The sequence below is a fragment of the Hydra vulgaris genome, chromosome 07, assembly GCF_038396675.1.
Source record: "Hydra vulgaris chromosome 07, alternate assembly HydraT2T_AEP".
In the NCBI taxonomy this organism is placed as follows: domain Eukaryota; kingdom Metazoa; phylum Cnidaria; class Hydrozoa; order Anthoathecata; family Hydridae; genus Hydra; species Hydra vulgaris.
Window position 1 is genome coordinate 22,199,529 of NC_088926.1, and position 13,310 is coordinate 22,212,838.

At 29.2% G+C, this 13,310-nt stretch overlaps 1 protein-coding gene across 1 annotated transcript in view; it reads left to right on the top strand.

The window, feature by feature from the left end:
- Positions 1-13,310, top strand: part of LOC100211013 (zinc transporter 7) — a 64,371-nt gene that overhangs the window by 29,875 nt on the left and 21,186 nt on the right. The window contains exon 8 of the mRNA XM_065801361.1: positions 11,086-11,143. Coding sequence (XP_065657433.1) covers positions 11,086-11,143 — 58 coding nt within the window. The remainder of the gene's footprint in view (positions 1-11,085; positions 11,144-13,310) is intronic.

Genomic DNA, 13,310 nt, shown 5'->3' on the forward strand with positions numbered 1-13,310 from the left:
TGTGAGAATATCTGGAAGATCATTAATGTAAATTAAAAAGAGAATAGGGCCAAGCATTGAATCTTGAGGAACCCTTGAAGTTACAGAATAAGAAGAAGAGTGCTGTTTATCGAGGGCAACTTTTATACTAGGATTGGAAAAGAAGGATTCAATAATCTTAAAGGTGTTTCCAGATACACCATAAGAAGAAAGCTTATGGAGAAGACCAGCATGCCAAAATTTATCAAAAGCTTTTGAATTGTAAGAGCAATGGCTTTAACCTCTCCACCTTTATCTAATGCACGATAAAACCTATAAGTTATTATCGTTAGCAAATCAGCTGTAGAACGAGAAGATTGAAATCCATACCAACAATCAGAAAGTAAGTTATCAAATTCAAGATGAGAGATTAATTGTTTGTTAATTAAAGATTCAAAAACCTTGCTTATGATAGGAAAAAGACTAATGGGGCGGTAGACAAATCAGATCGCTTTCCAGAATTTTTAAAGATAGGGGTAACAGATGCCGCTTTCCAGCAGGCTGGAAAACAAGATAAGCACTTGTTGAACAGTTTTGAGAGTATAGTCAAAAGCTCTGTAAAACACTTCTGCAAGACAATAACAGGTATGTTGTCCAGGCCACAAGCTGTAGAAGAGTCTAGGCAGGAAATCACTTTAGATACAGAAGCTGGAGTGATACAAATGTTAAGCAATGGATCAACCTGTTTGTTGGCAATATTAGGTAGAACGCAACTAGTGGAATCAAGAGATGATATTGATGAAAAGTTTTTAGCAAACAATTCAGCTTTGTCTTTAGGTGAGGTGACAAAGTCTGAATCATACAAGAGAGGTGGAATTAAATATTTACCCTTATTATTAAAACTATTAAAAATTCTCCAGAAGTCACGAGAGCCTAATTTTTGCGATGAGATACGAGATTTCATGACCTGAGAATAGCGGGCTTTGGCGTTAGACAAAACCTTTTTACAATGGTTTCTAGCAGTAATAAACAGATGTCTGTTTTCTGGATAATTGTTTTGCTGATAAATATGGAAGTAATGGTTTCGATTGGCAATCGCAGCAGCACAGTGTCGCAATCGCAGGCAATCGCAGCAGCACATGGAGGAGAGTAAGGCTTGACCTGGAATTGTCGAGAGGGAGCAAAAGATTCCATGCCAGCCTGAATCCACGAAGTTGTGTAGAAAACACATTTGTCAACAGGAAGACAAAAGATTTCTACCCAAGGGCCATCACGGAGAAAATCACGGAAAGAATCCCAGTCAGCTTTGTTGTAGTTTTAAGAGGTACCATAATAGGGGGATTCAGGTGATGAAGAAAAATGAGATATTAGTTTTAGAGAGATCAAATTGTGATCAGAAGCACCTAAGGGTGAATGTGGAGAAACTGAGCACTGACTAGGATCAGAAACAAGACATAAGTCGAGTAGAGAAGGTAAATGATTCGGGTTGTCTAGAAAGCGAGTTAGAAAGTTGACTATTCGAGTTAGGGATTGAGAAAGGCAAAAGTTGTGGGCTTTAATGCCTGCAGAATCACTGACACTAGAGCCAAGCCATTTAGAGTGGTGAGCATTTAAGTCACCGACAACAACTATATTAGCAGATGGATAAAGAGAGAGGGCTTGGTCAATATGATCAGAAATAACATCAAAAAGAATGCAGTCTTGAGATGAAGGAGAGCGATATAGAACAAAGAGAAAGGCAATAGAGTGAAGTGGTGCTAATCGAAAGCACATGAAAGAATAGTCTGTGGATTCAAACCTAGTTTCACGACAAATGGGTGAATTCTTACGAATGTAAATGCCCAGGCCAAGCATGTGACTATTGGACTCTTTACAAATTAAAGGAAGATAACCATCAACACTAAGATCGCAAGATGAGACAGCTGAACGCAAATTAGTCTCACAAAGAGCAAGTAGGTCTGGTGAACTTTGCAAGAGATCAGACTCAACAGAATAAAAGTTACTTCAAAGACCACAAATATTAGTGAATGATAGGTTTAGAGAACTTGGTGATGATGATGGCTTTTTGTGTTTTATAGTTTTTGTTACTTTATTCATTTTTAAATTTGATTGAAGAACTTGATTCAAAGCATAGATAGTACTCAGAACACTGTTTAATAGCCCAAGCAAATGCCTCATTACTACTAATAAACCCTAAGCCGTAACAAAGGGCTCCAAATGTCGTCTCCGCAATGCACACAAAAAGTACAAACAGGGACACCATCCATGCGCAACATGGCACTGTTAATACTTTGATATTTTTCAGCTGTTGATGGAATCAGCCTCTCTGAGAGCTACCACAGAGTTCGGGAAACCTGACTACCAGCCAGCCTCAGAACCATAAAACTGAGTTTTAGAGCTGTACCCTCATTAGGAGATTATTGAATGATTTGCCTAGTCATAAAAACAGAGACACAAGCAAACCTTTAAGATTTATAGATATAAAGAATAGAATACGGAGTAAGAAAGTGGCAAGCACAACAAATAGATGCAACCAGAAAATGCTAATTTTGCAATGATATATGGTTTGATATTGGTTGATATGGATTTTGGTTGATATTGGTTGATATGGATATGGATATATGGTTTCCAAGGAAGATCTAAAGTGAGAGAGAAGAGGAAGGGTAGATGACTCATCAAGTTTATTACCATTCCTAAATATAGGAAGATTTAGATTGTTGCAATAATGGTTTGCTGAAAAAAATTGAGTTCAATCTGAGGTAAAGTACACCAGCCACTGTAAGCCCCATGCTGTAGCAGAAGTGAGATCCTTTTTAAGCTTAAATGCCCCCTCCAATCAATCAGAGAGTGTTGACTTCCAGTGGTGTACACTTGTGGTCACCCGATGGCAAATGCCACTCAAATCTTTCGAAGGGCTACTGGAAATAATGTTTTGATGCAGTTGAATCGCCCGGTCGGGCGACTATTTAAACTAGTTCATTTTTTAACTTATTACTTAAATTTATGTTACTCATTATTCAAATTTGTTTTTTTGCTGCAGTTTGCATTTCTACATTTAGTCACATTTTTGCCACTAAAGGTAAATTTGTTCTTTTGTTTTCGAAAGACTATTACTTTTTATCAACGAAATATTAATTTTTATAAATGAAACAGCTTATGATAATTACTTTTTAATCTAACGTTACAATAAAGCAATATTTTTAAAGTCTTATTGTTGAAGTTTATTTTCCTTCTTTTCTATTAACTTACGTCATTCTTTTTAAATTAGAACGACAGTTTTTGTTATTTATAAAGAATGAATGAAAGTTTTCTAAGTCATAACTGCTGTTAATTAGCAAACATTTTTACAAAATGAAGTTATAAAAATTTCTATGTTAAAAGTTTATTTATCAAACACTTCTAATTAAATAATAAACTTTTTTTATTTAATTTTGTTAAGACGCTTGTTGAAAACACCTTCTTTAAATAATATAATAAAATTAAAGTTTTATTATAAGCTCTATAATAGTAAACATTCCATTGTTATATTATTAAAAATAATTTAAATATAATAATACATTTTTATTTTAAAGAATAACTTCAAAAAAACTTTGTTTGAAAGCTATTTTTTCATTTAATTATTGTTTATTAAAAGTTTAATTACAAAAAAACTTTTTTTCTCTCTTTAAAAAAGAGTGAGTGCGCAATAAAAATACCAAGATGTTTAAAACGCTAGTTTAAATGTTTTTTAAAAAATCCTTAAAGTCGCATTTTTCATTCAATCAAAGGTTAATTACATAAAACGTGACGCAAATAAAATACCAAAACATTTTAAACACTACTAAAAAATGTGTCAATAGTTTTTTTCACAATTCTCATTCATTTAAAGTTTATTTACATAAAAGGTGGCGCAAATAAAAATACCAAACATTTTAAATGCTACTTTATTAATGTAACAATAGTTTTCTTATAATAGATGTAACGTATCGTAAACTCTGAAATTGAAAAAAGATAAATAATCTTTTTTATAACTTTATATTCATCCAATATGTAAATATAATTTTATTCATAGTGAAAACATACACTTTAAAAAACTCATTTAAGACATATTTAGAACATAAATAAAACTTTTTTTTTTTAATGATGACGGACATCTCAAAATAATGGCGGGCGACCTAGATTAACTAAATTATTACTCTCAGTTGCCTGCGGGATGACCAACCAAAATCCTAGTGTACACCACTGGCTTCTTACTTTATAAATGTTAGTATCATCAGCTAACAATGCCACCTTAGATGTGAGAATTTCTGGGAGATTGTAAATATAAATTAAAAAAGCATAGTCCCAAGGATTGAATCTTAAAAAAACCCTGAAATTACAGAAAATAAATAAGAGTGCTGTCCTTTGAGGACGACTGTTATACAACAATTGGTAAGGAAGGATTCAATAGTCTTAAAGAAGTTACCTGATACACTGTAAGAAGAGAGCTTATGGAGAAGACCAGCATGCCAAATTTTATCAAAGTCTTTAGAAATGTCAGAGAGATAGCCTTGACCTCTCCACATCTATCTAATGCACGATGAAACCTATTGGTTATTACCGTTAACAAATCAGCAGTAGAACTAGAAGATTAAAATACATATTGATGATCAGAAAGTAAGTTATTAGATTCAAGCGGAGTGATTAAGTGTTTGTTAATTAAAGACTCAAAAACCTTGCTTATAATATGAAGAAGACTAATGGAATTATAGTTAGACGAGTCAGATCACTTTCCAGAAGTTTTGAAAAATAAGGATAACAGATGCTGCTTTCCAGCAGGCTGGAAAACAAGACTCTGATAAGCATTTTTTTAAAATAGTTTTGATAGTATAGATGACAGCTCCAGACTATAACAAAGCTATAACAGGTATGTTGTCCAAACCACAAGCTGTAGAAGAGTCTAAGCAGGAAATCACTTTGGATAAAGAAGTTAGAGTTATACAAATGTCAAGCAATGGATCAACCTGTTTGTCGACTATATTAGGTAGGATGTGATTAGTGGAATCAAAAGATGAGAATGACGAAAAGTTCTCAGAAAACAATTCAGCTTTGTCTTTAGGTGAGGTAACAAAATCTGAACTATGCAAGAGAGGAGGAGTAACAGATTAAGTCTCTGGAGCCTTATTTTAGAGATGAAATATGAGATTTTGTAACCTGAGAATAACTATGGCATTAAACAAAACTTTTTTATGATGGTTTCTAGCAGTAGTAAAAAGATATCTGTTTACTAGTGCTATATGTTTTGACTAACCAAGTGATAGATATATAAGTAATGGGTACGATTGGAAATTGCAGCAGCACAATGATAAGAAAACCATGGAGAAAAGGTAAGGCTGATGATACTAACATTTATACCAGATTTAGAAATTAATAGTATGTTGATACTACTAACTACATGAACTATATCGCAAGAAAATCTGACAAAACCATTAATACAAATACATCTAGGTTGTGCTACTTTCAATGAATTATAAAGATTTAAATTCTTCAATTGTTTTAGTGTTTAATGCACTCTGAGATAGATTATTCCACATTTTAACAACTTGAAGTTTTGGCACTGTGGAAATCCTGGCGCTAAAGTACACACTAATCTTTCTATATGGCCTTGAGTGTGACCCACTGGACCATCAATTCTAGGTAAACAAGCAGGTAATTGCTTATTTTGCCAGGTGATGAGATCATAACCACAGGTAAACCTAAAATATTGAATAAGATCAGCTCTTTTTATTCTTAATTTAAGTGTTGTTAAACATAGTATCTTGGGTCATACATCGTATATTAAGTGAGCTATTGCAGCTATTACTTTTGATGCTCTTTTTTAAATGCACTCAGGAGTTCAGATATCCTTTTTTAAATAGGATGACCAAGCTTGTGTAGCAAAATGGAGCTGTAAGTGGAGGCATGTTGTATAAAGTGACTTTCAGAGAGATTACCCTCTACTTTTAAATTTTTTTTTCAAGTACCAAGTACTTGATTCACTTTTGCAGCAGCAAACTTGGTTTTTGATTTAAGGTCATCAGAAACTAAAACTCTGAGATATCTCTAAAGAGGTTAATTCAATTTCTTGATGTTGTCCGTGGTCACTATATCCAGATATAAAATATTTTGCATTCGACTTTGTTTTAATACAATTAAATTGCATAACTTTTCTTGTCTTTTTAATTTAAATTTAAAGGTCATTTTTTGCACTATAAGACTGTATTATCGATTACCTTTTTGTAATCGATTAGCATCTTCTGGCATCTTACTAACTCCAATTATCTTATCGTCAGCACCGAGTTTTATAGATTAGTGTTTGCTGCTAGGTAAATTATTGATACAGAGAACAACTAAAAGAAGGCCTAATACAGAACCTTGAGTACACCGTTAGTAACATCTTTCTATTTAGAAATAGAATCACCCACTATTACTTTTTGCTTTCTGTTTCTGAGCCATATGCTCTTATTATTTATTCAAACATTTTTTTAGGAATGTCATGTTTTTTTTAAAAAAACCAACTGTATTAAATGCATCGTGTGCAGTAGTCGTAGTTTGGAGTGGTTTGCAAAAAATAAACTTCTTTTGAATTCGCTTTCATTAATATAAGTAAACCAAAAAGCCGCATCTATCAGTTCAACAAGTCAGATGATAAATATTTCAAGAGGGGTGGATTTTATTTTCTTGATTACCTGCTCAAGAATATAATATATTGTCATCAATTCTTCTACTGATGGTGTTATTCGACAGTTATTAGACATTCTATGTAGTTTTTTAACATATTTAACTCTGAGCATAACTCAAAAAGTGTCTTTGGTTGCTAGCAACATTAGGCTTTTGGTAATGGTGTGAGGTTTCTTGGCTCTGGCAATTTTAAGAGCCACTAAATATGAAGCTTCAATGCCAGCTAAATTTTTCTGTTGGTACTGGTCAGATTTTAGTTAGGTAATCAGTACATAGCATTAATAAATGACAGGTAATTAGTCTTCACGGGAAGACGTGCGATCGCACGCAATTATATGACCATGCAAAAAATAATTTGTTTTAACGATTTGACCAAGGCTTTTGACATATTTTCAAAATTTAAAAATGCGTTACAAAAACTTACTTAAACTTATCTAAAAAAAAAACTTTAAAAAAGAAAAAACAATCTTAAGGAAATAGAAAATAAAAAAAATACTTAACTAAAGCAAAAACACACAAAAAAAAAATAACTCATCAAACTAAAATGCTTAGTCTATTTAATTTACGCATTAAAAAACCACTTCATTCTTTGTTTTAACATTTGTGCTTTGTTTTTTGTTTTTTAATATGTTTAAAGATAAACATTTATCATAAAAAGTACATAATAATACAAGTAAAAAAAAGCAACAGCTTTTAATACTTATTATAAAAATTCATTAGAAGTGTTTTGTTACTTCATTAAAAAGTGTTTCGATAATATAAAAGCATTTAAGGTCAAACTTATTTAACTGTAACAGCTTTCTAAAACATTTGTCTTTTTTTTTTCAGCGAAATTTTGTTTATCTTTTAAAATGTATTAACTTTATTTATTCTTATATTAAAATTTGTTTATAAGACTTTCGTTGTCGTAGAATGTCATCATTTATAAAAACAAAACAATTTTTTACTTTTAATAATGTTTATTATAAAAAATGCACACTTAAACAATTTATATATTATAAATTAAAAAAATATATACAACTGCCAATTATCCTTAAAAAAAAAATCATTATAAGTAATTTGTTACTTTATTTAAAAGCGTTTCGCTAATATAAAAACATTTGTTCAAAGTTTTGATGTAATTTATTTTACTTAAGGTATAATTAAGAATATTTTTCATTCAGCGTGTTTTTAAAATGTTTTTTGAAATAGCCGCGGTCAAATTGTCAAAGCAAAATGTCATTTGGTCATATAAAGACACAGGATCGCACGTCTTCCTGTGAAAGACTGGGTAACTGTCATTAGATAAGTTTAAAATTCATTTCACTCATTTTAAACTTTAGAACCATTAATTGCAATATAACAATTTAACAATATTAACATGGTTTGTGAAAGAAGATCTTGAAGATCTTGTTAAAAATTTAAATAGTTCCGATTTCTTTATCCCCATCAGAATTTCTAAAAACATTAAATACAACCTTTGTAAATTTTTTTGAGTTTCTGATTTAGAAACCCACCTTTTATTCCTCAGCTTAGGTACATCATTGTTTATAAATTTGTTTCTCGGACAAAACCCTTTTAAAACCTGAAGGATGGAAAATATTATTATGATATTTTAGTGAGAAAGTTCATGTGCTGCAAATGCAACTTTAGTGCCATCGGAATGTGCTTTCTCGACTGATGGGCATGTGGTCATTTGACGACAAAAACTATTGGTTGCAGGAATTGAAATGTCTAATATAATAAAATTATACATGCTCCTGACATCTGTCAAATGAATCATAGTATTGTATGTTGCTTTGGTGTAATGACTAGTTTAAACTTAAAATGATAGAAAGAAACCATTGACTGGCATAAGCAAATTATTTTTAAAAGGTCTAATGGCAACACTAGGCAAATTTTTGGCAACCCCTGCTGGGATCTCATTCCACAGTTTGGGAACTGCTGGTGCACACTATGTCAACTTGATAATTGTCTTGTATGGTTTTTTTAATAATATCCAGAGTTTCAAGTAAGTTGGTAACGCAGCTTTTTTTTTAAATAAAACCATGTTAAGATTTTAAGATAATATTGTTTTCACTACAGTATTTTAAAATTGCTTCACATATAAGATTTTCTATAATTTTACTTACAATAGATGTTATTGAAAATCCTTTGTAGTTTGAAGCTTCGAATTTACTGCTTTTCCTTAAAATTAGACTAACATTTGCCATTTCCCACATATTAGGAATTTTACCAAATTTGAGTGAAAGATGATAGATAATAGTAATGGAATCCCAAAACTTTTTCCTCTTCGAGAACTCTAGAATGAATGTTGTCCTATCCTATTGATTTTGTTGTATTCAGTTTTTTAATTCGTTCTTGAAAAATTTCTTTAGTTATTACTAGCTTTATTTCTGTGTTGTAGAATGTTTTTGTTTGTTGGTGAAAATCTAGAGAGGAGAAGATTGCTCTTTTTCAAATACTGAGTAAAAATAATTGTTTGATTTATTTCATGTCTTATTCATTTTGTCATATTATAACTACTATTGATAATTTCATTATCACTAGTAGTTATAATATCCCCCCTCCCCCTCCCTCCTCCCTCCTCCCTCACACACATCTTTTTAATTTTGTGTCATTAATTGTTGATCTTGCCTTCCTTTCCCATCCCACTATTTTTTTTATTGGTTTAAATCTCATTGAGACATTAAACTCTTCACGTAGAAATATTGTTAATCAAATCTTCAAGTATGCTATGAACAAGCTTTTTTTTTTAGTTTATATTAAGTTACTTCTACTTTACCTTTAACTTTATATAAATGGTAGCAAACCTTTTCTTCACTTAGACTTTAAAAACTTATAAGAAAATGGTAAAAAGAAGCTGCAAAGCATAAAAGTAGAAGAAGCTAAAATGTTTTGGCTTAGCTTTCTAACAGAGTTATCTATAGATAGTAAATAAGTTTATAACGTATATATATAATAAAGTTTATAATGTATAGATAGTAAATAAGTTTATCATGAACATTTATGGATTGTATTTTATATAAAATTCAAATATAATAAAAGTATAATTTTTCTTGCTTAGTATATTAGCGATATTGTAAGTGATGTTTTTAAAGAATTATCGAGGAGGGGGTTGAAACATAAAAACTTTTTTTTGGACTTATTTAAAAAAATTTCTGTACCTACCCCTGTACCCCATGTAGTTGGTTGAATTTAGTCCTTAGAGTGGTCTAATCTTCGCACCATTATTCTTTTTTACTAACTTTACTAGTTTTCATCTTGAATTATGTCACTTTACAACTTTACAAAAAAAAGTCAATTTATTTGAAGAATATATTGTATTTAAAAAACAAAAATTTAATTTACTTAGTATAATAATATAAACACTAAATAAGCAATAACAAATAATAAAATAACATAAACAATAAATAAGCAATAAAGTCACAATTGTGAAATAATTTAAAATTTAATTGAAATCAGTATTGAATTTGGAAGTTTTGCTAAAAAACAGAAATTTTAAGTTTTTTTTTTTTTTCAAAAGTTTCCCCAACTGAGTAGACATAAGAAATAAAAAGTCTCATGAAGTTTTGTTCATTGTTAAGTTACTGTTTTTTTTTATTTATATTTAAAAATTATTGTTTTTTAATTTACTCAAATTGATTTTTTTTTTTAACCAAATACAAAAGGGTTTACGATTAATTGTTTATAAAGCCGTGGCTACATCTAGCATGAGTTAGGCTTTTTGATAACAATATTTTAGAGATCATTTTACATGATCAAAGGTAATGTAAGCAATGGTTTTAACTATATTTATTCAATTAATTAATTTTTATCAATAACAATTAAAATATTGTTTCTATATAGTTATATTTTAGATCAATTTTTAATCTGTAAAAGTTGTTCAAATTATTTTTTAATTGCAGCTTTATCAATAGACTTGCAACATGGTCATTTAAATCAATGTTAAATAAACATGCATACAAAAAGATTAGGATTTATATATCTCCAATTGCTCAGTGGAATCAACTCATCCTATGATAAACTGAATAATCAATCATCATCTTGTCATCATCGATTTATATAACAAATAAGTTAGCAACATCACTCATTAAATAGATTCAACATAACTTAGAGATACAACTATATAAGGGCAAAGGCAAATAAATTTTAAAAAACCTCTTTTAAGGTTTTTTCTACTTTAAATAAAAATAGAATTTCTAACTAATAATTAAATTTGCTTTGAATAAAGCCTTTTCTTTTTTTGGGTTTTAATGTAGATATAATTTAAGAATAACTCATTAATGTTGATATGTTAATGATGAAAATTTTTAATTTTCTTAAGTTTTAAACAGTTATATTAAAGTTATATGTTTTATATTCTATAATTTTAAAAATGATATGTTCTATATTCTATTTTAAAACTATTTTAAGCTACAGTTGTTTATAGTTATAAATATTCAAAAATTATTTTCTTACTATCTAAAGGTTGGATGCTTGCTGACCCTTTGTGTTCCATCTTTATTTCTGTTTTGATCTCAATGAGGTATTAAATGTGTTATTTGTGTGTGTGTCTATATATATATATATATATATATATATATATATATATATATATATATATATATATATATATATATATATATATGTATATATATATATATATACATATATATATATATATATATATATATATATATATATGTATGTATGTATATATATCAAGCCTTCTCAGGAGATGCCTGCTGTCACATGCCTTGTATGATAGTATTTTGTTTTGACGACTTGAATAAACAAATGTAAACTTAAGCAAAAATTAAAAATAAACAAACAATAAGCTGTAAAGAGAAATAAAAAATATAAAAATAAAATAAAAATCTAAACGAAAAAAATAAAAATGCTTTACAAACAATAAAATAAATAAAAACAAATGATAAAATCAATAAACTAGAATGAAGAAAACCATAAAATTATTTTAATTTAAAAGTGTTTCACTACAAAGAATTTAGAAAAAATTAATCAACATTTAATCAACCTAAGCGCTACATCATAGTTGGGATATAGAAAAAGTTATTAGCTTTAACCTATTAATTGAAACACTTTTAAATTAGATTAATTAAGTTTGAACTATTAATTAAGGCACTTCTAAATTAAAAAATATTTTAAATTAGTTTGGTTTTTTCATCGCATTTTTTAAAACACGCAAATTTTCAATATATGCAAAAAAACTGAGGCCGTGTTGTCAAGGTCTGGGACAGCACACTTCTTCTGAGAAGGCTTGATATATATATATATATATATATATATATATATATATATATATATATATATATATATATATATATATATATATATATATATCAGGGGTTATCTTTTTCCGCATATATCTGGAATTCCGGATATTTCTATAAATTTTTAATTTTCCTTATATCCAAATAGATTTCTTGAAGTAGGAGTTTAAAATATTTTTTTGTCATCAAATAATTAAAACAGTAAAAGTTTCGTTCATCAATTACTTTATGCTCTATTTTACTTAGGTGAGGCATTATTTATACAAATAAATTTTTCTTATTTGTATGCGTATATTTATTCTTATAGATATTCCCAAGTGCTGAGACATATTGGAGTAATTGCTCAGCTTTACGTGAATAAAAATTTGAGCAAAATTCCTAAAAATTTTATTCACGTAAAGCTGAGCAAATACTCGAACGCTGAGTAAAAGCAATTGCTTTTTTTTTCACCCGGATTCACCCAGCCTATTAAAAAGTGTATGTATTTATTTTAAAATAAGTTTTGTGTTAATTAAAATTACCAAATCAATCTATTTATTGAGATATTAACAAAAAAACATTGTTTTGCCATTATACTTTGGGTTGAGAGGTTAATATAAACTTAATATTTTTCATTGTAAATTATCTGGTTTGAATAATAAATATACTTACCACAGAGTTTTTTAAACGATTTTCAAACAATTTCACAACTATAAAAAATTTGAAAAAATTTTTGCGTTTTAGTTCAACTGGAATTTTGATGAAATAAACATTTTAATTAAATGAAGACCGCTTTTCTACTTTGTTTTATTTTTATTTCCGTTAAGATATTTCGCTTTCATTTACCGTGAAATCAAATTAATTTGCACTATTTTTTTACTCAATCCAAATAAAAGTTGTCATTTTCATAATTTTTAGTTTCATATATCACTTATATTAATTTTGTTTTTGAAATAAATCAAATTCAAATGAGACTTTTAAAGCGTTTACTTATTGAGATTTTTATTATGTTTTTTTTTTTCTTTTTTTTCTGTTAATTCGCCTCCTCCCCAGGGCCCAGAAGACCACTACAGATGAGGAGGCTACTTAATTGTGGTTAAGCCGCTGCGCAGAGAAACAAGTTGAGCGCAGTACTACTAGGGATGTGGTGGGGATCAAACTCAGATCCTCTCGCTTATGAAACAAGCGCTCTACCACTACACCACTACCGCACTTATACATAAAAGCATTGATCTACATAAAAATTAATTCCAAAAACCCAAACATAATGTTTATAACCCCAGTTATAGTTATTTGAAAGAGCTTTTTTGTTTGGTGTCATTTAGTAACCACAAAGTCGTTTATCAAAGATCCAGAACTTACCTTCAAGAAAAAAAAAGGCTTTAAAAATTATTTGTTAAAAGTTTTTTGCTAATGTTTTAATAAATTTTTCGTTTTGGAACA